Source organism: Lutra lutra, chromosome 17 (assembly GCF_902655055.1).
Source record: "Lutra lutra chromosome 17, mLutLut1.2, whole genome shotgun sequence".
NCBI lineage: Eukaryota > Metazoa > Chordata > Mammalia > Carnivora > Mustelidae > Lutra > Lutra lutra.
In genome coordinates, this window is record NC_062294.1 from 58,842,459 (window position 1) to 58,865,976 (window position 23,518).

A 23,518-nucleotide genomic window follows, 5' to 3' on the forward strand; every position below is an offset into this window, starting at 1 on the left:
CTGAGAGGAGGCATTACACACGGCACACGCACACGCACACACACACAGACACACACACACAGTCATTCAAATAAAACCACCAGGTTTTTTTTTTAAAGATTTTATTTATTTATTTATTTGACAGAGAGAGAGATCACAAGTAGGCAGGGAGGCAGGCAGAGAGAGAGGGGGAAGCAGGTTCCCCGCTGAGCAGAGACTGATGTGGGGCTCGATTCCAGGACTCTGAGATCATGACCTGAGCCAAAGGCAGAGGCTTAACGCACTGAGCCACCCAGGCACCCAAAACCACCAGTTTTAAAAACAAAATAAATATTCGTGAAGGAAATGGTAACTGTTATTCTGGGGTGATTCTCAGAAACAGTTCGCACAAACGCGACAGACTGTGATAGACTCGCTGGCGTTTCGCGGGCGTGCACAGACAGGGGGTGAGTTGCCTCAGCGTCGTGTAGACAAGGTCGAATTGGCACCAGCCCTACCCTGATTTTCTGTTTCTTTCTTCAAATTATTTTTCTTTTTCCGATTTTCTCTTTATTTTTCCTTATTTTCTCTTTCCCTTCCACCAGCGCTCCTCAGCCCAAGGGGGAAAGGACAAAACCCAGGAACCTTCTTCTGCTTCCTTCTCATATTCTCTGTCTCTCCGCCCCCCTCTCTCTCCGCAGCAGAAAGCTCCAGAAGGAGAGGAGTGCAGGGGGCTGAGGGGAATGTGAGGGCTTCGTGCTCTGGCGGGGAGCACAAGGCGGGCTCTGGGGTCTCCGGACCCCTCTCCAGCTGCAGAAACACCCGGAGCCTCAAGGGAAAACATTTCTAGCGTCACCATTTTAGGAGTGAAGGAATTCCCCGAAGACCTCTCGGCGGACACCATCTCACGTCCCATCGCCCAGATCTGGGTCACCTAACTGGCCCTAACACAGTCACCAGCAAGGAGAACAGGACCTGCCTGAGTGAATCTGACCCACCGAGTTCACTCCTGTAGCTCGGGCTGGGGTCACTCTTCCATGACTCAAGTGCTTGTCCCGGGTTTGCACACACCTCATTCCCTTTCATCACTCAGGCCTCCGCACAAACGCCACCTCCTCCGAGGAGCCTTTCAGGAATACCCCATATAGAGTGACCTCGCCCAGGCACCCCTCTCTTCTGTTCTCCCAGCATTTATCACGATCATAAATCATCCTGCTCATTGATGTTTTCCACCACGTAGACACCATCATTCTTGGCATCTTACGGGCAAGGAAAGCAAAGGCATGTTCTTTGGTCCCTTTAAGGGTCAACATGGAGTCTGCATGGATGTGGGCGTTACCACCTTGGCTCCTCCCATCATTTACCTGCGTTCCCCTAAATTGTGGATATGGGGTGCCCTTGATTTTTTTAAAATGATAAATCTGAAAAAAATTACTATAATTTGGGGCACCTGGTGGGCTCAGTCAGTGGAGCATGTGGCTCGATCTCGGGGCTCTAAGTTTGAGCCCCAGGTTGAGTGTAGAGATGAGTTAAAAAATAATAATAGTAGGAGCACCTGGGAGGCTCAGTCGGTGAAGCCTCTGCCTTCGGCTCAGGTCATGATCTCAGGGTCCTGGGATCGAGCCCCACATCGGGCTCTCTGCTCAGTCGGAGCCTGCTTCTCCCTCTCCCACTGCTCTTCCCCCCACCTCGTGTTCTCTCTCGCTCGTTCACTCTCTCTCTCAAATAAATAAATTATCTTTTTAAAAAATAATAATAAACTTAGAAAAATTACTCTAATGCCCCGAACGGGCTGGGCAGCTGTGCCAAGTGCTCCCAGGTGGAGCCCATATCCTTGGACTTGGCCAGGACCGCTTTAGCACTGGCTAGTGCCCTACCTGTGAAATACCGGGAATATCTTCCGAGCCTGTCCGAGTCGGGGGCAAGCTCGGGTCGCACAGACAAGGAGCCGGCGGGGGCAGGGCAGGAGCGCAGGCGGTGGGGGAAATTCGATACTGGTCTGTGGGGCTTCTCAACCTCTGCGCTACTGACAGGTGAAGCTTGATAATTCCTTGCTCTAGTAGGATGTTCTGTGTCCCAGCCTCTACCCACCTCCGTCCCCTTCCCCCCGGCCAGCTATGACAACCAAAATGTCTCCAGGCATCCCCAAGCGTCCACTGGGAGGCAGAATCACCTCTGATTGGGGCGCCTGGGTGGCTCAGTCGGTGAAGCCTCTGCCCTCAGCTCAGGTCATGATCCCGGGGTCTCAGGATCGAGTCCTACATCACGTTTCCTGCTCAGTGGGGAGCCTGCTTCTCCCTCTCCCCCTGTCTCTCTCCCAGTTTATGCTCTCTGTCTCTCACTTGCTAAAAAAAATAAAAATCTTGGGACGCCTGGGTGGCTCAGTTGGTTAAGCAGCTGCCTTCGGCTCAGGTCATGATCCCAGCGTCCTGGGATCGAGTCCCACATCAGGCTCCTTGCTTGGCGGGGAGCCTGCTTCTCCCTCTGCCTCTGTCTGCCTGTGCTCACTCTCGCTTCTCTCTCTATGACAAATAAATAAATAAAATCTTTAAAAAAAAATCTTTAAAAAAGAACCACCTCTGCTTGAGAACCTCTGCTCTAAATGGTTGAACCCAGACTTGAGCCTGCATCAGAACCCCATGAGGGTGGGAGGCAGGGACTGGGGGGGCTTGGGTAAACAGTGCTTGCTCCCCCCCCCAGAGTTTCTGGTCTGGGGGGTCTGGAAAACTTACCTGGAGAAGTCCCTGCTCTCAATAATCAAGATTTCTGTCTTTTGTTGCTGTTGTTTTTCTTCTTCCTCTTTTTTTAAATAAAGATTTATTTCCTGTTGCAGGGAGATGTGAAAGCCATCAACATACGGGGGTGAGCTAAGAGCCCACCGGGACGTGTGCATCATGCTAAGGTATGTGCAGCCCAAGAGGGAGCGATGATCTTGCGCTCCTGGGGACAAAGGCTCCCGTGTGCTTGGGGACAAAGGCTCCCGCGTGCTTGGGGACAAAGGCTCCCGCGTGCTTGGGGACAAAGGCTCCCGCGTGCTCGGTGTCACCCTGCCTCGCACCTGTGAGCCTGAGCCTGCGGACGTCCGCGGCAGTTGCCATGTGCGACCACTAGATGGCGGCAGAGGCCAAGCCGTTGAGCGGCCGGTCTCCCGCCGAGGCCCGGCGCGGGCAGGGGTGGCCTTTTGAAGGCTTCCTTCCCGGCCTAACACAGGAACCCCCAGCCCTGAGACAATCCGGTGCTGCCGTTATGCAGTTTTCTAGATTATCCGACTCTGCCTAACAGTTTTCCATTAAGTGGCTCGATTTACTTATTGATTTTTATATTTTTAGAGACAGCGAGCAGGAACGCAGGGAAGGGGGGGGGCGGGTAGAGGGAGAGAGAATCTCAGGAAGAGCCTCGAGGACCATCGAGGACCCCAGCTGGGCTGCATCTCACAACCCTAAGAACGTGATCGGAGCCGGAACCAAGAGTCCGAATTCGGCTTAACTGACGGCAGCGCCCCGGAACCCCCTGCCCCCATGTACCTATTTTTACATATTTTATTTTTGAGTCACCTCTACACCAAGGCCGTTTGCCCCACTGAGCGAGCCGGGCGCCCCTCTTTGAACAGCTTCGAATGCATTTGCAAACAGAGGCCTTCGTTCAAAAGCGAGCAGGGCCGTGCTGGGTGGAGACCTGGCCGCCGCTGTGGGAAGTCCGTGAGGGTCCCAGGAGGAGCCGTTTCCCTTCAGGCCTGTCCTTAAAAGGCACCTGGGTAATTATTAGACATTTTAACAACGCGTTGACACCAGCTGCGCTTTCTTCTTGAAGCACTTGGCGGGACTTAGGAGCACTCTGCAGCCTGTCCGTGTATATGTGGCCTTAAAGTGGCCGCTCAGGTTGGGAAAGTGAACTCGGTCCTGCGCACGTGGGGCAGCGCGCGGCGCCGTCCGGGTCGCACTGGTTCCCGCAACTGCTCCAGGCGGTCGATTTCCGAGCCCAGAGAGCTCAGAACGTGGACGGTCGCAGTCGTGATAATCAACATCATCGTTACATCGTAAATATTTTTTAAAAAGATTTACTCATTTGACAGACAAAGATCCCAAGTAGGTAGAGAGGCAGAAGGGGAGGGCGGGGAGCAGGAATACCGCTGAGCAGAGAGTCCATTGTGGGGCTCCATCCCAGAACCCTGGGACCGTGACCTGAGCTGAAGGCAGAGACCTTAACCCACTGAGCCACCCAGGGGCCCCTATAATCGTTAAATATTTATTCAGCGGCTCTGCTCTTAAAATATTTGAGAAACATATAGTTAATATGGCAGGTAATGAGGCATTATTCTGTGCCCCATGAGGTCACTCAGTGCATCTCCTTCAATCTCTAAACAAACGGAAAATCGGTATAGTATGACGGTCCCTAGTGGCTCGGGTACCTGCCGTCACACACCCAGCCCCAGCCCTTATTTCGTGTAAGAAATGGAAACCAGCTTCGTTCACGTGAGCTGATCCATGGTATGTCTGGAAGAAAACCTTGTGATTCTTTTATCTTGTGGCCTTATGTGCATGAGAATGTGTGTCTGTGCATGCGCACATGTACGTGCACACACACACACACAGGAAGTTGTGCTTCCTGGTGCCACCAGGGAGGGACAGAAACCACATGACAGCACGATGTCTAGAAACACCACTGGGCTCCCTGACAGTTTTAACCTGAGGTGTCCATTTGCTTCCATTCATTTGCACAAGTAACTACTGAGCGGCTGACATGCGCCCAGGACAGTTTTGTACTCTCCGGATACAACCACGCATAAGACAAAGTCCCTTGGGCTTTGTTTGTTTTTAAGATTTTATTTATTTATTTGACAGAGAGAGCCAGAGAGCACAAGGGAGAGGAGGGAGGAATGGCAGAGGGAGAAGGAGAAGCAGGCTCCCCACTGAGCAGAGAACCGGACATGGGCCTCCATCCTGGGATCCAGACCTGAGCGAAAGCAGATGCTTCACTGACTGGGCCCCCCAGGTGCCTGCCCATGGGCTTTACCCTGCTGGCTCCAAGGAAGGCAAGGATCTATTTTCTTTTCTTTTTTAAAGATTTTATTTATTTATTTATTTTGACAGAGAGAGATCACAAGCAGGCAGAGGCAGGCAGAGAGAGAGGGAAGCAGGCTCCCCACTGAGCAGAGAGCCTGATGCGGGGCTCGATCCCAGGACCCTGAGATCATGACCTGAGCAGAAGGCAGTGGCTTTAACCCACTGAGCCACCCAGGCGCCCCAGGGATCTATTTCTGAATGGGAGGGGAGTGAGGTGTGGCTAACCAGCCGCCCCTAGTGACCCAAAAGAATCCACTTCAAAGGTCCATGCAAGAGATGACTGAAACTTGGTAATGGGAAGCCAGAGGAGGTGGTGGACGGGGGAGGTGCTTTGTGGGAGGAGAAACAGGACTTTCTGGCAGTGGGAAAGTAGGCAGTGTGGGAAAAGTCAAGGTTTAAGGCTGGACCACCATATCCCTGGCTTAGAGATGATGGAGGATATGGGACTCTGCGTGTTTTCTCCACACATAGAGTAGGCACCAGGAGTGTTATATGGTATCAGAACTAATATTCTGCTCTTTTAATGCTCTGGAACGTCCCTATTAAATAAATGTTTCTGAAATATTTTTAAAAATTTACCCAAGAACTCTGCTCAGCCTTTCCTAGAAAATCACTCATCTGAGATTTTCAAATGTATTACTAAAAATGAGCATCTACTATCTTTCTACCCTAGAAACCTGATCTGTGTATGTGTCTACTTCTAGGTCATTCAAGATTCTGATAACGTGTGCGTTCTGTCCTTTTTTTTCCCTGACTAGTCTGCCAACCATGGGACTATTTACAAACTTCAGGCTCTGATATTTGCATATCAATGCCTCTTCTTTTCTGGCTCCTGATTCCTTGATTACTGCTTTTGTCCTTACTGAGGTTGGTCTTTTATCGGCTTCTTAGATTTTCTGATTTTTTTTTCAATGTTACAAAGTTGTTGTATGTTACAAAGATACAAAGTTGACCTACAATAGACGAGAGGTACTTAAAATGAACAATTTGATGCTTTCTGATAAATGTATACCTTCAAAACCACCACCACAGTAAAGACAGGAAACCTATCCATCACCCCCAAAAGTTTTAGGCATGCACCTTTCTAATCCCCCCACATGCCCTCCAGCAGTCCCCTCCCCAGAACACCACTGATCTGCTTTCGGTCGCTATAGATTCACTTGCATTTTCCAAACTATTATAGAAGTGCAGTTATATGATACACATTTTCGTGTCTGGCTGCTTTTTTGTATTGTAATGATTTTGAGGCTCATTCATGTTCCTGTGAGTAACAGTGGTTCATTCTTTTTTCCCCCACCAAGTAGTATTCATTGATGGCTATACCACAATTTATGTATTCATCCACCAGTTAATTGGTGTTGAGTTTGTTTCCAGTTTCTAACAATTGTCCTGTGTCTGGCGGCAGGGGGCAAATGTGGATGCAGTGACATTTCTGTAAGATCCAAGGGAGAGAAAATGGTAGTTCCGACCAGGATAACAGTGTTGAGAAGATTCTAGATATTTTGAAAATGGAGCCACTGGATTTCTGACCATTCAAAGAGAATAGGAGATTGCAAGAGATTTCCATTAGATATCCGCCCCCCCTCCATTTCAACCCATGTTGTCTGGGTAGAATTGACCCCACACTCAACTCTAAGAATGTTCCAGAGCCTAACTAGTCTGTGAACCCCACCTCCAACTCAACCACGCGAATGGTCCTGAGGTTGGTACATATCTCAGGCACAGCCAGTGAGCACAGAGGAGGCATTTGCTAGGGTTTCTGGAAAAAAAGATGATTGCTCTCTTGTCCCCAAAATGATTTGGTGTGGTATGGTGTGTTCCTGCCCAGAATACAGAGGCTGGGGCTACCGGGAAACCATGAGGTAGAAACTGAGGATCAAGTCAACACAGTGGAAGTAGCATGAATAGAGAAAGAGAAACTAGATTACTGTCAACATTGTTTAAGCTGCTGGATAGAGCCTCACCTGATTCCCACATATCCCTGTCATGTACATCCACGAATCCCGATTATTTTTAAAGCCTGTCTGAGATCACTTTTGAGATAGTGAATGGAGGAGTTGGTGCTCTGGATGAAACGTGCATCTAAGGTGATAGACCAGAGGGACAGGCAGTCCGTTGCTTATGGGAGATGAGAGAGAAGCAGGCATCAGTGACCATGCTCCCAGATACCTGGTTTCACAACCCACTGCAGGAACGAGTAAACAGGAGAGGCAGGCAGCTTCTGCAGAGGGATAGGGTAAATATTGGGGCGTTGAAATTGATATGCTACTCAAATGTCCATGAGGCATGGCACTGGAACACGTGGAATGACGCACCATGCGTGTGATGTGCTCAGTGCCGCGTCCCCCTGGCTGTTGGGGGGTTACTTCGGCTTCAGATCTCTCTCTTCATAGAGAGGATGGGGCAGAATAGTGTCAGAAGCACTTTTATGTATAATGACATTGGAAATATTTTATTAAGTGTGTGCAAATCTTGTCTTCCCCCACGGGCCGTGTCTATTCTTCTTTTGAGTCTCTCTGTACTGAGCAGTGAGTGGGTGGCCCGACAGTGACAGGCATCAGAGGCCGGGCCACTGAAGGATGCCACATCTGGGCTACTAGGAAAATATTTAGGCCTAGGAATCTTGGAAGCTCCAAGATGAAAAGAAAAAAAAAATGATCTGGGAGCCAAGGTGGGATTTGGGGGAAGAATAGGAAAAGCCCTACTTACAGGGAAACCAGTGTGTCCAGAGCCCCACAACCATGCGTCCAGAGCTGCTGGGGTTTGGAATGGATGGGTGCAAATTAGGGACCAGCACCCTCTGGTCAGACAGACCCCTGGATACATGGTTTGGCTGATGGGTGACACTTTTTTGCGAAGAAAAAGGCATCTGTTCCTCGAGGCAGGTGGAGCAGAGACAGGGACCATGGCCTGGTGAGCAGACAGCAAGCTGGATTTCAGCTCCTACTTCCGTCCTGGGTGGGAGTTTCCATGCAATGCACAAACTGCACAGTTGTACGCAGTGGCCCGCCGGTGAGCACGTTTCTTTATGGGTAAGAGCATGGGCTTGGGAGTCCTGTTGCCTGGGTTCGAAGCCAAGCTTTGCTGTTTGCTCTGTCCTCAGGCAAGTTTACAACATCCTCGCGCCTCCATTTTTTTTCTTATCTCTGATATGGGGAGGATACCATGAGGATTCAGTGACCTAACACATGTGAAGTGTTAGAACAGGGCCTGGGCTGCCAGGGGTGCCTGGGTGGCTCAGTGGGTTAAGCCTCTGCCTTCGGCTCAGGTCATGATCTCAGGGTCCTGGGATCTCAGGGTCCTGGGATCGAGCCCCGAATTGGGCTCTCTGCTCAGCAGGGAGCCTGCTTCCCCCTCTCCCTCTGCCTGCCTCTCTGCCTACTTGTGATCTCTCTGTCAAATAAATAAAATCTTTAAAAAAAAAAAAAAGAAAAGAAAATATCTCTGCTAACTCCAATCTATTCCCGAAAAGTAACCACAATGGCTCATCCTGTAGATACTGTTCTCAACCTGGACACCAGTGATAAAGCATTTTCCTTAGTGGAACCTGGGGGGCTCAGTTGGTTAAGCATCCAACGCTTTTCCTTTGCATCTTTTTTTTTTTAAAGATTGAGCCATCCAGGCACCCTGACTCAGGGGTTTCATAGCAAACGAGGTGGATGAGAAAATTCACATTCATCTTAACCCTGGAGTGTCCAGGACTGGTGGGATACCCGACACACAACCCACTTCTTTTTCATGAACCTCCCAACACTTATTGGCTCGGTTTGTTCTTCAGATCCACATCCTTCTATTTGTTTTTTTTTAAGAGGGAGAACATGTGAGCAGGAACGGGGAGGGGCCAGAGGGAGACGCAGACTCCCCACTGAGCAGGGAGCCTGATGTGGGGCTGGATCCCAGGACTCGGGACCATGACCTGAGCTGAAAGCAGATGCTTAACCTTAACTCACTGAGCCACCCAGGGGGCCCCAGATCCATGCCCTTTTAAACCTAAGACCGCCTGGAAACCTTTCAAAGGCTCATGTGTTCTTCTAGAAAGCTGCCCCCCCCCCCCCCGCCGGCACTTCCTTCCTCAATAGCATCCATATCGGACAGTCTCTCCCACCCTTTCTTACCTGGAACTCTGTCTGAAATCTTTTCCTCTAGATCCTCGCGTAGTTCATGCGTTCTCCTACTGTCATTGTTGGCTCAAAACATCACCTCACCAGGCACGTTTTCTGACTCCATTATCTTGAGGAACCCTTGCCCCCAAACTACTCAGATTACTTTATCTTCATTTAGTATTTATGCTTTCGTTTCATTTAGTACTTTTTCCAACTTCTGGGTTCACTGCCCGCCTGCCATTACTAATATTCATGTCTTCTTTTCAGGTGCCTTAGTGCAATATTTTAGGTTTCTTCATTTGGGTTGTGTACATTCTCTTAAAATTTATCTATCCTTAGTTTGGGTTCTGTAACTGAGCCCAAATCCCTCTGCCTGACAGGCAGCAGAGCTGTTCACTGGTTCGCAGCAAGAAAAGGGTTTATCTAAGAGGCAGCTAGATGAGGAGACAAGGAGGTGGGAGGTAGAGCTTCAAACCCACCTTCCGGAAGGGGGAGAGAACAAGTTTTTTATAATCACAGGAGTTGGGGCTACATGCATATTGCTGAAAAGGGTCGGGGAGCCTGACTTTTCATGAGTAAAGATGGAGCATGCATAATGAGCAAACATAATGTAACATATATCCCCTGTTCATTTGGGGGTAAAGACGTCACCAGAAGGAAGCAAAATCCAGCCCCTGATGTCGGGACAAAGGGAAACCACTTAGGGCATGTTCCAGGAGCTGGGATAAGCTGGGTGGGGTCTGGGCTCATTTTCTTAAGAAATGCAGGGCCTTCCTTATTCACCGGCTGGGGCTGTATCACTTGACCTTGAGTTCCAGGCTTGTGCAGAGTCACTAGTGGGTTTGTTGGTGGGGTCTGAAAAGACAAAGTAACTTATTGGGGGAAACAGTTGTCTAAAAAACAAGATTAAAATTTTCTGCTACTTTTGGGACGCCTAGGTGGCTCAGTTGGTTAAGCGGCTGCCTTCGCCTAAGGTCATGATCCCAGCGTCCTGGGATCCAGTCCCACATCCGGCTCCTTGCTCAGCAGGGAGCCTACTTGTCTCTCTGCCTCTGCCTGCCACCCTGTCTGCCTGTGCTCTCTCCCTCTCTCTCTCTGACTAATAAATAAATAAAACCTTTAAAAAAAAAATTTCTGCTACTTTTAACCTCATTAACCCTGGGGCACTGTTTCAGTTTTGCTGTGATTAAGATAGAGTTTTACATTATACTTTCTAACCTACTAATGCCATCAAATAAATAGGTACCAGTGTTTGAAGAGCACATTTATAAAATTGGAAAGATGCCGCCCATGTAATGTTGAATGAAACAGTTCACAAAATGCTTTCTAGATCTGCACCCTTCGATAGGGTAGGGTAACCACTAGCCACATGGACTATACATTTTTTTGCCTTTTTAAATTTTAAATTCAATTAACTTATAGTGTATTATTAGTTTTAGAGATCGAGTTTAGTGATTCACCAGTTGCATGAAACACCCAGTGCTCATTCCATCAAATGCCCTCGTTAATGCCCATCACCACGTTACCCCGTCCCCCCACCTCCCCTCCAGTAACCCTCAGTTCGTTTCCTAGAGTGACTATACACATTTAAATTAAAATAACTTACGGAGCACCTGGGTGGCTCAGTCGGTTAAGCGACCAACTCTTGGTTTCAGCTCAGGTTCTGATCTCAGCGTGGCGAGATCAAGCCCCACATCAGGGCCCCTCCCACTTGTGTTCCCTCTCTCTCAAATAAGTAATGCTTTAAAAAATTAAAATAAATTAAAAATGCAGTTCCTGTCACACTAGCCATATTCGTCCTACTCAGTAATCAGCTGTGGCTTGTGGCTATTAACAGCACTAAGAAAGACTGTTTGCAGCAACATAGAGATTTCTGTTGGATAGTATTGACTTAGAATATGAACTTAATTGAAAATAAAGTATATATGTCACAGATATCTTCGTGTGGTGGGGCACACATGAATTAAAGATTCTCCATCTGTTACATAACAGATTTATTTAACTTTTAATTTTTAGAGAATGCAACTTTATTGACTGGGTATGAAATTTCAGAATATTTGAAATTATCACACTCCTTTTAGGAATCCCTATTTGACCAGATACTTTACTTTTTAAAATATCTGCTTTAGGGGCACTGGGCTAGCTCCGTCAGTAGAGATGTGACTCTTGATCTTGGAGTCATGAGTTCGAGGTCACATTGGGAGTAGAGCCTAGTTCAAAAAAATAAGGTATTTTAAAATTATTATTGAATATTATTATTAAATATTTTAAGATATCTGTTTACTTTAAAAATTCTTCATCATATGGTCCAACAATTCACTTCTGGGTGTATATCTAACCCAAAGAATTGAAAACAGAGATTGAAACAGATATTTGTACCCCCCATGTTTATAGCATCATTATTCACAATAGCCCAAAGACGAAAGCAACCTACATGTCCATCCATGAATAAATGGATAAACCCAAGGTGGTGAATACACATGATGGAGTGTCATTCAGCCTTAGAAAGGGAGACAAATTTGACACATGCCATGAGACAGATAAACCTTGAGGACATAATGCTATGTGAAAGTCAGACACAGGGGCAAGGAGGGTGCCTGGGTGGCTCAGTCGTTAAGCTACTGCCTTCAGCTCAGGTCGTGACCCCAGGATCCTGGGATCGAGCCCCACATCAGGCTTCCCTGCTCTATGGGGAGCCTGCTTCTCCTTTTTCCTCTGCCTGCTGCTCCCCCTGCTTGTGCGCTCTCTCTGTCAAACAAATAAATAAAATCTTTTAAAAAATAAAATAAAACAGCCAAATTATGGAAGCATTCCAAGTGTCCATCCATAGATGAGTGGATAAATTACATATACATATATATGATGGAATATTATATATATGGAATATATATAATGGAATATATATAATATAAATAAAAATAAAGACTATAAATATATATAATGGGATATTACTCAGCCATAAAAAAGAATGACATCTTGCCATTTGCAAGAACATGGATGGATGTAGAGACTAACATGCTAATGAAATTAATCGGAGGGTGCGCAGTGGCTCAGGCAGTGGACATACGACTCTTGATCTTGGGGTTGAGAGTTTGAGCCCCGCACTGGGGATAGAGATTACTAAAAAACAAAAATAAAAATAAATAAAGACTTTTTAAATAGATGGGACACCTGGGTGGCTCAGTCAGTTACGCATCCAACTTGGTTTCAACTTCAGTCATGATCTCCTGGATGGTGGCACTGAGCCCTATGTCAGGCTCTGAGCTCAGCAGGGAGTCTGCTTGAAAGAGTCTCTTCCTCCGCCCCTCCCCCCACTCAAGTGCCTGCGTGTGTGCTCTCTCTCCCTCTCAATAAATAAATCTTCTAAAAAAACTTTTTTAAAAAGACACATGTTAAAATATAGTATACTAGTCAGAGAAAGACAAACACTATATGATTTCACTCATATGTGGAATTTAAGAAACAAAACAAATGAACAAAGGAAAAAAGAGAAACAAAAAACCAGACTCAACTATAGAGAACAGACCTACGGTTACCAGAGGGAAGCGGGGGGGAGTGGGGAACACAGGTGAAGGGGACTGTGAGTACACTTACCGTGATGAGCACTGAATAATGTAGAGAATTGTTGAATCCCTATACAGTACAGCTGACACTAATATAACACCGTATGTTAAGTATACTGGAATTAAGATAAAAAAATAATAAATCATTGGCCATTGACAAATGGTTCAACCTCCAGACCCTCTCCCTTTCCTGGAGGTCAGGGAAGAACAGAAAGTGCCAATTCTCTGATTTTTCTCATCACTGGAAATTCCACAGATTTTAGAAACTGTGCTAGAAATGGGGATGAAGACCAATAAATGTTTCTTACTAAAAAGCACAATTACTGTGATGGCTGAAAAAATGCTCTATGTGTATGTTTATTTTCATTGTTCTCCAGATCTGCTGGACTCTGGATCTACGATCAGATCAGTCAGTAGTTTGTGTGGTGCCTGTATCTGTCTCTGCTCCCTGAAGCTCTGTTTATCATCTCCAGCAGGCTCAACTTCTGGAAAAGTGGAAGGTATGCTTAGAAGAGAGATTTAGATCCCAGGCTGAACCATAAAATATACTGAATGTCTCGCTTTGGAGAAATAAGACAGTTGAGACTGAGACTGGTGCCATTTTGTGTAGTTTCTATGCCCAAGGGGGAAAGATAAGAAAGAGAAATGGAAGAAGCAGTTTGTATATTCAAACGTGAAAGTAAACTCAGTCCCACCTTCCTAGCCCAATGTGGAACTTACTACCCCCTGGGAAAGCCACACACTAGGCGGCCCCTGGCAGAACACACCTAAGGACTGATTCTTCTATTAAGTCAACCATACCTTCCACAAAAGTTTACTGATTGTTTACTGTGTACCAGGCCCTGGGAAGAAAACAGTGAACAAAATTCCCATTCTCCTGGGGTTTCTGCATTCCGGCTGGGAAAGTGGCCAGTGGAATTCCTTGGGGGGAACCATAACTTGGGGAGAGCCTTCAGACACTATAACCAATCCCCTTACTGCATGGAACCTGATAAGGCATTTGAGTAGGTTTGTCTTCTAGCTTTATCCTTCTAACCTATCCTTCTTCCAGGTTTATCCTTCTTTTGAGTAGGAATATCTTCTAGTTCCCAAGAGATAGTTGGGGTTGACTCCACCATGTGGGAGGATGGACAGTCAGGAGGCTCGGCTTGTGAGCAACAGCGGGATTACCTTGAACCCTCTCATCCCAGAGATCCTGTTGCTGGTCTTGTCTCTGTTCTCAGTCTTGATCATGAGGTTCTCTTTTTCTCTGGACATGGAATCTGGATCTCCGATTTTGAAACCAAATCTAAGTGGGTAAAACACTGAGAATTAATTAAAGCAAGTGATGTCATGGGAGTTTCACCGTTGCTTTTGTCATAAGGCAGAAGGAAGAGTGGGATGGTTTGTTTTAGGCTTAATTTCAAAATCACTGTCATTCCATATGATATCTAGGAAAGTCTATTGGGTCTGGAGGTAAAGCCCAAAATTCTGAACCTCACACCTAGTACTTGCATGATGGGTTTTATACCCTCTTCCATGACCCAGGATATTTTCTTTTTTTAAAAGATTTTATTTATTTATTTGACAGAGAGAGATCACAAGTAGGCAGAGAGGCAGGCAGAGAGAGGGGGGGAAGCAGGCTCCCCGTTGAGCAGAGAGCCCGATGCGGGGCTCGATCCCAGGACCCTGAGACCATGACCTGAGCCGAAGGCAGAGGCTTAACCCACTGAGCCACCCAGGCGCCCCAGGAAAATATTTTCCATTCCACAATAATACATAATGGATTGCTACTCCTAGCCTCTGCCATTAATTACACTACATGCACATTAGACACAGACGTTAAATATATGTATACATTTTATAATAACATAACTTTAGAAAAACACATGTTTTTGTATATTACACACTCACTCATGTCCCACAGCTGCTACTTTGGGTTTTCACAGAGGTTGCAAGCAGAGTAAAGCACAGGTCTGGAGTCCAAAAACCAGGCTTTGGAAAAGTCACATAATATCCTGGAAACTTTCACGTCCTTCCTGACGGTCGAGGCCACCCTGCAGATGAATGCTGGTCTCGGGAGCCCGCACATACATAGATAGCCCTGTACGCGGCGTCTACACCCAAATCTTAACCCCCTTTCTCCATCCGCCATGCTTGTGATGGCTACAAGAATTAGTCCCCTGTTGACGAAGCCGTTCAGATAGTTCTCATTTTTTCTGCACCCGCCCACATCTTGATCTTAAGGAAAAATGTATTCAGCTTTGAATTCTGAGGAGAAAACTAGCCCAGAGAATATTGGAATGACCTTATTAGGACATGATTCACTTCATCTTCCACCGCTGACTTCTGCTTTCTTCTCTCTCAGCTCATGCTCTTTCAGAATCCCGCCGAACCAATTACTCAAAAGTCAGCCTGCTGTTTCCATCCGGCTTCTCTGTAAAGTCTCCCAGCCTTCACTGGGATGCATCCTCTCCTCACCAGAGCTTGGGGGCCTTGTGGAAGCTGCCTCCTAACTATCCGTTCTGGGTATCCCAGGTGGACACCTCCCACCTTGTGGGACTCCTTATATTCTTCTAGAACCCCGTCCTGCTGGATAACACCCGTATCAGCCATCCAAGCCAAACATGCCGTATCTTCCGGGTTGGTTCATCTCTTTCCCTCTCCGTGCCATCCCTGTCCCCCGCATCCCGTCCGTGCCCTGTGCTATCAGTCTGTGTCCATGCCGTCCCTTAACCCCTTTCCATGCCTCAGCCTCCTTGACTTTTCCCTGATTGTCCCACCTATTTCCAGTCTCCGTAGCAGAGTCCGTTCTTCACTCTGGAGGAAGAGAAGCTATTTCAAGCTGTAACCGCAGCATGCTTTCTCCTCTGCCTTAATTCCTCAAGCATATCCCTCCCACCCAAAGGATGAAATATGAACCCTCCTAGCGAACACTTTCCAAGTGTGTAAGCCACTTCAAGACCTCTGAGCATGCCTGAGCATACAGGGATTAATCAGAGATGGGCCCCATCTCCCAGCTCACAGGCTAACGAATGATGTCACATTCGGGTTTTGTGTCCACCGTCTTAACTGGCTACAAGCAGCTGGTCCACACTTGAAGCTCCCGCAAGTATCTGTGACACGCTAGTTCACCAGCCCATAGACAGATCTGCGATTCTCTGGAAGCCTCAGGGCTGCCCTCAGGAGTCCGGTCTGCTGCCAGTGCTGCCCTTCCTAACCCCCTCTATCCGGGTCTTCCCCTGGGGAGTTTCCCCTGATTGTCAAGCCTCAGATCAAGTTTTCCTCTGTGAAACCATCTCTGCCAGATGCATCTGCTTCCCTATTGGTACCAAACTCATTTGTTCACTCATGTTTGTTTACAAGGCAAATTTGCGTGACTTCATCGCACCATCGAAACTGCGGTTCATTTGCCCATCTCCCTTACTATTTTCCAAGCTTCTGTCTTCATGAATGCCTCAAGAGGTAGGCCTGCTCCTCGCACACGGCAGGCACTTGTACGAGTGCGACATGAAAGACACAGAAGGGGGAGGAAGAGAGCAGAGAAGATGGCACGTCGGTCCCCCTCGTGTCACTCGGTTCCTGGTTACTGCAAGGAACACTGGTGTGGAAATAACACACAGTACAGCACTCTGGCAGAATCACACTCCAGCAGAACCCTGCATTGCTGGGACACCTGGGTGGCTCATCTGGTAAAGCGTCTGCCTTCAGCTCAGGTCATGATCCCGCCGGCCTGGGATCGAGCCCCGCATCAGGCTCCTCAGTCAATGGGGATCCTACCTCTCCCTCTACCTGCTGCTGCCCTTGCTTATGCTCCTTCTCTCTGACAAATAAATAAAATCTTCTTTTTAAGTAAAAGGATCCTACATTTTTGAGCTAATTGTTAAATCTCTAAAGTAGACAAAATAATTCCAACCTCATGGGATAATTAGAAAGGTTGAGAAATATGGCAGATCTAAAGACTTTAGCCAAATGTTTGGCTTGAATTCAAGGTAAAGTAACATTCCTTCCTTCCTTCATTCATTCAGTGAATTCTTACCGTCATGTGCCAGGCGCTGTTCAGCAAACAAATAGGAAAGCATCCAACGTGCCCCTTCCTCACCACCCTCCAAATCCCCATGGCCAGTGCCGCAACCATGATGCTGAAGCCGAAGAAGCAGAATCATCATCAGCAGCAGCAGCCCTCAATGCCAGAGCAGGAGGGAAGAGACTGGAGATGAGAAGGACAGGAGTCCCACTGGCCCATGTGACCTCCTGGCCAATGGAAAGCCTGATGACCCCAAGACAGGTGTTCACAGAGGTCCTCCAGAATCAAGGTCTAATGATTCTACCACTGCTGAGTCCCCCACCTCCTCCCTGGGCAAAGGCCCAATTCAGGGAGGCCAAGGCCCCTGGTGTGGTCCAAACGGTTGTGGTTGGTGTAGGGGAGACTGATGCTGAATCTCCTTTTCCCAAACGGGGTCACCGGGGTCCCTTCTGGGGAGGCTTTCACAAAGAGCAGAGAAACTCTCGAAGGTTCAAAAGCTGGTCTCTTATCAAGAAGATCTGCCTGCCCAAAGATGGACCCCAGGTCACGGAAGACAATTCCAACTTCCCTGTATTGCTGACACTTAGCCAAAAAGGGCCACTGTCGATAGGAGGACTCTGTGCCTTCTACCACTCAGGCATGGGCGGACCTCCTCTGGGAGACTGCCTTCCCATCCCAGCTGAGAAGAGCCCGCGGTGACCTGAAGGCCATATATTTCCCTGTGCTCCTGGGATGGCTACTGTGAGGCTGTTCCCCCCCCAACCCTCAGTCAGGAACCCCCACGTGCATCTGCCACCTCCCCGATTTGGGGTCCAGAGCTGTCTCTACAGTGAGGGACTCTGGCTGCTTTTTTCCAGCCTAGCTAGTATCTTTATAATCATTGTTTTAAATTCCCGTTCAGACATCTTACTTCTATCCATGCTGATTAAATCCCTGGCTGCGAGTACAACCTCCTCTTCTTTCTTATGGGATGAATTTCTCCTCATCACTGTGTCCAGAAAAGAAGAAACAGAAGAAGCAAAAACAACTCCTACCTTCCAAGAGGTGGTTGTTTTTCTACTTGTAGAATTGGAGTATCTGTTTCCTCAGACCTCTGACTGATTTCTCAGGTGCTGAGAATGATTTGGTAACTATCTAGTTGTATTTGATGGTGAGACAAACTTAGGGTCCCCCTACTCCTTCGTCATCTGGACTCCTCTCCTGGGCCCAGAGTGGCATCTTCGGTGGTGTGCAGTGTGCACTCCTTCTGACCAGCCTCCAGACTCCCTTTCAGGACCCCATCTTTGCTCCCTTCATCTGCCTCCTGGGTCCTCGTCCCCCTGTCCAACTGGCTGCTGAACAGGAAACCTCTTCAGTGCCGTTGCTTCTGCAGCTGTCCCCGGTACTGCCATCAATTCCTGAGGGCCCGGGAGCACTTTCCTGCCATTCTCCTCCTACAGCTACTTGTTTCAAGTCCTTTCTATGTGACATGCCAGCGTGGCCAGCTGCTCTGTGGTACCCACCAGGGCATTTGACCTGGACTCCAGTCTGCATGGATGCGGGAGTTTCCCCCTGAAAGGCCACTCTCCTTGCTTTTGCATCGCATAGTTTCCATGTCAGGAGTGTGATCCCCACCCCTCCAGTCTGTGATCCCGGTGCTGGTGAAACTGGGCATCGCTTCGGAGCCTTTTGCAATGTGGGCGGCATCTTTGTGACTTCCTCATGCTACAGTTAAGTTTTTCTGCCAAAACGAGTGAGGCTCTTTGGTGTCCTCTCGATTTTCCACACCTCTCAACATGGGAGAGTTATGGAAATTTCCAGAAGACTGCCTCCCTGGTCCTCCCCATTCTTCTACTAGTATCGTTTCTTCCAGGTTTGAGGCATTCACTAAAGGCTCTGATGGACTACCCTATCTCCTCTCCAGCCCACTTTAGTTAGACTATGTCACTAAGAGGTCACTAGTCCTTTTGTCTGAATTCTGTGACTCTCCACCCAGCTGGCCTCCGGGTGGAACCTGGACAATACTGTTGCCTTCCTCCAACCTTCTGCCACATCCCTTGCGCTGGTTGCTTCCTGTGAAAATGGCAGTGGAAAGGCTCAGTTTTGAACTGGTCCTGAGGAAATGGGTCAGGTAGGTGGGCAAGAGGGATGAGAGCCACTGGAGAACGGAGAATGAATTTTTTTAAATTTTTTAAGATTAGCAATAAATGCAGTGAAAAGATGAAAAAAAAGAACATCGATTACAACAAAAAACCAACTGAAGGGGGTGAGAGCTGGCTGTGAGTGATCCTGGGCTAGAGCCTACCAGAGGGAGGGAGCAGCTTGTGGAAAGGCCCTGGAGAGGGAATGTGCCTGTCATGTCCACGTAGCTCCCTTTCCCATACATCTCTGTCTCTAGGACGTGGACCAGTTGAATTCTTCATCACTTACCTGGACTCTTGACTCTGGAATGCCAATTTCTTTAGCAAGTTGCTCTCTGGTATCGATGCCAGGATAAGGGTTGTTCGTAAACGCCTGGATGAGGGTGTGTAGTTGTGAGGGAGTATAGCTGGAACGGCGCCGTCTATCTTCTCTGCCTGGGACGAATGTGAGATCAGGGGTCAAAGAACATTTCAGAGGTCAGTTTACATATTCAGACAAGGAGCCCAAACATACCCCACTCTGTCTCCCATCTAATTTGAAGCCTGTTGCTTCTCCTTAAGAGGGCTTTGCCCCAGCTTTTACAGGGAGAAAGTTCTAGAAGAGATGCAGTATACGGCCAGGTTGCTGGTTCTTTCCAGTGGAAAGAATGTAAACACAGGAGAGTCTTGGTTCCATGAACCAGGGCACCCGGATGGTTCAGTCAGTTTAAGTGTCGGACTTTGGCTCAGGTCATGATCCTGGAGTCCTGGGCTCGAGCCCCGTCATTGGGCTCCCTGCTCAGCAGGGAGTCTGCTCCCTCTGGGCCTCACCCCACTCTCATGCTCTCTCTCTTCCTCCCTCTCTCATATAAATAAATAAAGTGTGAAAGAAAAAAAAAAGACGAAGGTTTGTGAACCATGAAAGGAAGAATTTCCAGGGGACATGTTGAACCCTGAACCAGAAGACCCGAGCAGGAAGGAGGTCCAGAGAGAGAACATTCTTTCCTGCTCAGAGCAGGAGTTAGCTCCAGCGTAGAGAGGCGCTTGGGCACCCGAGAGTCCCTGCCAGGGACCAGGACTGGCGCAGACTATTTACTCTGAATCTCCTCTTCAGCATGATCTTGGTCTTGGCTTGATTCTAAGTCCTCATCGGGTTCTGACTTTTTCTGGGACTGGTGCCTAGCTCTTCGATTCTGAAACCAAATCTTAAGTGAGGAAAACAAAACGAGAGAATTAAGTATGTTTATGTCATCTCAACCCCATCACTGCCTTTCTTCAAGGGCGTATGTGTGATTCTTACTAGATCAAAGCTCAGGATTGTTACCGATACCTGTCACATCTGCCGAAGTCTTAGGTCAAGGCTTGGCATTTAGCATCTCCACAGTCTGGTCCCAACAGGACTGTAATAATCTTTTAAGTTAATAAGTAGGTGCTGCAATTATGTATTTTACAGCTAGTCCAAGCATTTCCTCTTCCCTGGAGTACCTGCCTGCCTCCTTCCCACTCCTGTAAGCTCTTTCTTCCTCAGTACCCACATTTGTGAAGTCAGACAAAGAGCAACATCCTTGTCAGTTCTGGGTGTCAGTCAGGACGCCTCAGGGCAACCCTCTTGGGTCCCCTCCCTCTTCAGCTCTGTACTATCACTCAATAAGCTTTGCTTTGTTGCCCCCCCACAAAGATACTCCATACAAAGCCCTTTGCAGACTCGTATGTAGCTCTGCTTGATCAACAGATTCCTTCTCCTCCCTTTCCACTTTTAGTCTTGAAGATATAGAATTTGTGATTTACCTGGACTCTAGACTCATCAGTGTTGACTTCCAAAGCCAGTCTTTGTTTGGTAGCGTAACCTGGGTAAGGATTTTGGTCAAATGCCTTAATGAGGATTTTCAGTTGATCTTCTGTGAACCTAGTGCGGTTGCGTCTCTGATTCATTGCTACAGTCTCTGTGGAAAGGTCAGGAGAGAGGAAGCATTCCATAGGCTGGCTTATACATTTCAAACTTCGGGCTCTACCTAGACTCTGGTTTACCCTTTTCATTTGGAATCCACCAGAACCCAGTAGGAAAGAACTCTGCAATAACTATAAAGCCTTTAAACACACAAGGGTGATTCTTTTTTTTAAGATTTTATGTATTTATTTGAGAGAGAGAGAGAGAGCGCACAAGCAGGGGAAGCAGCAGGCAGAGGGAGAAGCAGGCTCCCGACTGAGCAAGGAGCCTGATGCCGGACTCAATCCCACGACCCTGGGATCATGACCTGAGCTGAAGCCAGATGCTCAACCGACTGAGCCCCCCAGGTGCAATCACAAGGGTGATTTTGAGCTTTGCTAGTTGATCTGAATGCCATGACTGGGAAGTTAAAGTCTTCTGTTTTCAAAACCCATGGAAAATGGATGTGTTCTCTTCATATAAATTAAGAACAATGAATCAAGAAGATCACAATTACATTACAATCATGAATACTTTGAACCCATAGAAATGAAGAACAAATGAAGTATCATTAAGCCCCTCTCGGTTTTTCTGGTTAAAAGTCTGATACTTAGGGATGCCTGCGTGGCAGTTGGTTAAGTGTCTGCCTTCGGCTCAGGGTCCTGGGGTTGGGTCCTACATCAGGCTCCTTGCTCAACGGGGAGCCTGCTTCTCCCTCTGCTTGCTGGTCCCCCTTCTTGTGCGCGTGCTCTCTCTCTGTCAAATAAATAAATAACATCTTTTTTTTAAAAAGTCTGGTACTTATTAAATCATTTTGAAGTCCACTGCCCTCAGTGACAGATAAACAGGATCACTTTCCAAAATGTTTCTTCTAAGGTTTTATTTATTTATTTGACAGAGAGAAACACAGCGAGGGAGGGAATACAAGCAGAAGGAGTGGGAGAGGGAGAATCTGGCTTGCTGAGCAGGGAGCCCGATGCGGGACTCGATCCCAGGACCCTGGAATCATGACTTGAGCTGAAGGCAGATGCTTAATGACTGAGCCACACAGGTGCTCCTCCAAAATGTTTTTTATAAAACACTGTGGGGAGTATACAATTAATTCTTTAAAATTCCATACTTTCAATAGAATCTTCAAATAGGGGACAAATACCACATTGCATTATTTTATTTTTTTATTCTTTTAAAGATTTTATTTATCAGATAGTGAGAGCATGAGTAGGGGAAGAGGCAGAGGGAGAGGAAGAAGCAGACTCCTCGCTGAGCAGGGCGCCTGACACAGGTCTCGATCCCAGAACTGCAGGATATTGACCTGAACTGAAGGCAATTAACCAAATGAGCCACCCAGTTGCCCCACATTACATGATTTTAGATACGGGACGCCACCTTGAAATAGCCAGATCTGGAAAGCCTGAGCATTTGTTTGGAGCGTACGATTCTGTACCACAATTGGACTTCGTGAACTGAGGTGAGAATAACGGTTCCTGCAGATGCTCGAGGTTCAGTCAGAAGCGCAACAGCTGTGGTCCCGACCGGAGACTTTATGTGCTGAGTGGCTCTGACACCTCACAGGAAAAGGCAAGCTGACTCCGTCTCTATACAGATCTGCGGTATTGCTGAGGTCACTCTCGGGAAAGCCAAACTCCCCATTTATGCAAAAAGAAAATCCAGTAAAAACTCCTAACTCTGGCTACTCATTACATTCCTTAAGCAAAAGAATTCATTTGGATTCCAGTCTCCTAGGATGCTTTTTTGTTTGATCCCTGAATGTCCCTCTTGAAAGCCTAGATCTTCAATTGCGTACCTGGTCTCTTGTACTACACTGAAAGGGGAATGTAAACTTTATGTATGTGTTTTTATTTACTTATTTTTTAGATTTTGAGCTTTTTTGAAAGGAATGTCTACCCCCAGCCTGGGGGTTGAACTCACAGCGCTGGTATCAGAGTCGTCTGCTCTGCCCCACCGAGCCAGCCAGTGGCCCTGAAAGGGGAAAGCTAACTTCATTATCACCCACAATTCTTCTAAAATCATGCTGATCAGGCCCTTACCTATATCTTTGACCTACTTGACCTTATACCCTGGAATAAGTGTGTCTTCCAGCCGCCACACCTAACTTCTCTGTCCCCCAACCATGCCAACTTCCTCCTACCCAGAGCATGGTGCTTGTTCCTCTCTCACTGTGACGCTCTTCCCACGGCGACTGAATAACCTGCTCCTTTACGACAGGCTCCAGCTTGAGTGCTGTCTTCTCAGGGTCCTCCCCGACTCTCCAGTCTAAGGCCCATGCTCCATGCATCAAATAGTCTGTGACAGGATTTTTATTTTTTTTAAAAGATTTTTATTTATTTGAGAGCTCGTAAGAGAGTGAGAATGGGAAGGGGGGGGTAGAGGCAGAGGGAGAAACAGGCTCCCCGCTGAGCGAGGAGCCCAATGAGGGGCTCGGTCCCAGGACATGGGACCATGACCTGAGAAGGCAGACATTTAACCGACTGAGCCACCCAGGTGCACCTGTGGTTAATTTTCCTGTTGGCAAGTGATTGGCTCTGAGGTTGGCCTTAGGTAAAAAAACTCTCACAGGACACCACCCATGTTACACCGTCACTTACGTTATTCTCTGTGCACAGGCCCTTGACTATCCATTCTAAGAAGGAAAAGTTCCTTTACAATAAAAAGCTTGAAGGAAGGCCCTTAAGTAGCTGTAGTAGAACTTCTGACTAACCCAGACCAACCCTGTAGGGAGCAGGGGGAGGGATATGCAGATTAGGGCTTCCTGAGACACTGACATATAGAGGCTGGGCT

General features: G+C 47.5%; 1 protein-coding gene and 1 pseudogene across 1 annotated transcript; one reads left to right on the forward strand and one right to left on the reverse strand.

Annotated features, from left to right (window-relative positions):
• Positions 1-13,906: 13,906 nt before the first annotated feature.
• DUXA (double homeobox A) lies at positions 13,907-20,724 on the reverse strand. Its single transcript, XM_047709800.1, has 4 exons — positions 20,581-20,724; positions 19,889-19,997; positions 19,103-19,248; positions 13,907-13,975 (listed from the first exon to the last, which is right to left on the reverse strand). Exons 1-4 carry the CDS (start codon positions 20,722-20,724, stop codon positions 13,907-13,909), a joined length of 468 nt encoding a protein of 155 aa, XP_047565756.1.
• LOC125089476 (proline-rich protein 3-like) lies at positions 16,760-17,392 on the forward strand (annotated as a pseudogene).
• Positions 20,725-23,518: the final 2,794 nt, after the last annotated feature.